Source organism: Aplysia californica, unplaced genomic scaffold, assembly GCF_000002075.1.
Source record: "Aplysia californica isolate F4 #8 unplaced genomic scaffold, AplCal3.0 scaffold00430, whole genome shotgun sequence".
Taxonomy (NCBI): domain Eukaryota; kingdom Metazoa; phylum Mollusca; class Gastropoda; order Aplysiida; family Aplysiidae; genus Aplysia; species Aplysia californica.
In genome coordinates, this window is record NW_004797700.1 from 152,703 (window position 1) to 154,027 (window position 1,325).

At 45.2% G+C, this 1,325-nt stretch overlaps 1 protein-coding gene across 1 annotated transcript in view; it reads right to left on the reverse strand.

Annotated features, from left to right (window-relative positions):
• LOC101857427 overlaps positions 1-1,325 on the reverse strand; it is a gene marked incomplete in the record, with an annotated part of 36,819 nt that overhangs the window by 14,002 nt on the left and 21,492 nt on the right. Inside the window, 2 exon segments of the mRNA XM_013086049.1 lie at positions 108-218; positions 928-1,035. Coding sequence (XP_012941503.1) covers positions 108-218; positions 928-1,035 — 219 coding nt within the window.

The following is a 1,325-nucleotide window of genomic DNA, read 5'->3' on the forward strand; positions in this document are numbered from 1 at the left end:
TGTGTGTGTGTGTCTGTGTGTGTAAGCGCGTGCATGTGTGTGTGTGTGTGTGTGTGTATGTGTGCGCGTGCATGTGTGTGTATGTGTGCGCGTGCATGTACACTCACACCCCATCAGCCGGCACGCCATGAGGCCGGCCCTGTGAGCGAGCAGCATTAGCGGCACCACAAGGTCTGGGGACTCGGTACACATCCACCACCTCGTTGTTCACGCTGATCCTGGAGAAGGAAAGAAGGAAGGAAGGAAAGGAACAGACAATATAAAAGAAAACAAAAAACGAAACAACATCTTCATTTTTGTAAAAAGAGGGAAAGAAGGAAAGAAAGGAACAGAAAATATAAACTGAAAAAATAACGTACACGCGGAAAGAAGGAAGGAAAGGCACAGAAAATATAAGAAAAAAACCCCGTTCACACTGATCCTGGAGAAGGAAAGAAGGAAGGAAAGGAACAGAAAATATAAAGAGAAAAAACGTTCACTGGGCAAGATGGAAGGAAAGCAACAGAAAACATAAAGAGAAAAAACGTTCACGCTGATCCTGGAGAGATAAAGAAGGAAGGAAAGGAACAGAAAAGGTAAAGAAAAAATCCCCGAAACAACAACTTCATTTTCGTAAAAAGAGCGAAAGAATGAAGGAAAGGAACAGAAAACGGTCGCTTTTAAGCACCAGGGGGCTATCCCGAAAAATGCTGCTTGGAGAAAATCAAAGGTAAAGTTTTTGCCCCTTGTTCAGTCTCTTTAACAGACAAGGAGAGTTTTCTCTTTAACCAAGCAAATATACACACCAATGAAACCAAACTTCTCCTATAGGTAGGACAAGGCCCACTCTTGGTGTAGGCCAAGATTTCTGGAAATCCCCGAAATCTGGGTTAGCCCGCTTGTCCTTAAAAGCGACCATAAAATGTACGTTTGCGAACAAGCACTCACTCGTAACCCTTGTCGAGCATGTAGCGTAGCTTGGGAGGGTTCCTGTCAGGACTGGTTCCAGTCTGAGATCGTGCCATACAGCTGAACTCTCCAAGGACAGGAAGGTTGCTGTCAGTCGTTCTGGGCACAGCGGGGGAGGGGGGGTTATTGTGAAACGGTCTATGGCATACCGGAGCAAAAAAACAAACTGCAACAACAGCAGCAGCAACAACAATGACAACAACAACAACAGCAACAGCAACAGCAACAACAATAACAAAAGTAACAACAGCAACAACAAAAGCAACAGCAACAACGGCAGCAGCAACAGCTACGATGGTAATATGACATAGCTGCATCGACAGCGAGAGCGACTGCAAATGACACAAGTACAACCGTATCAATAGTAAGAGCCCCCC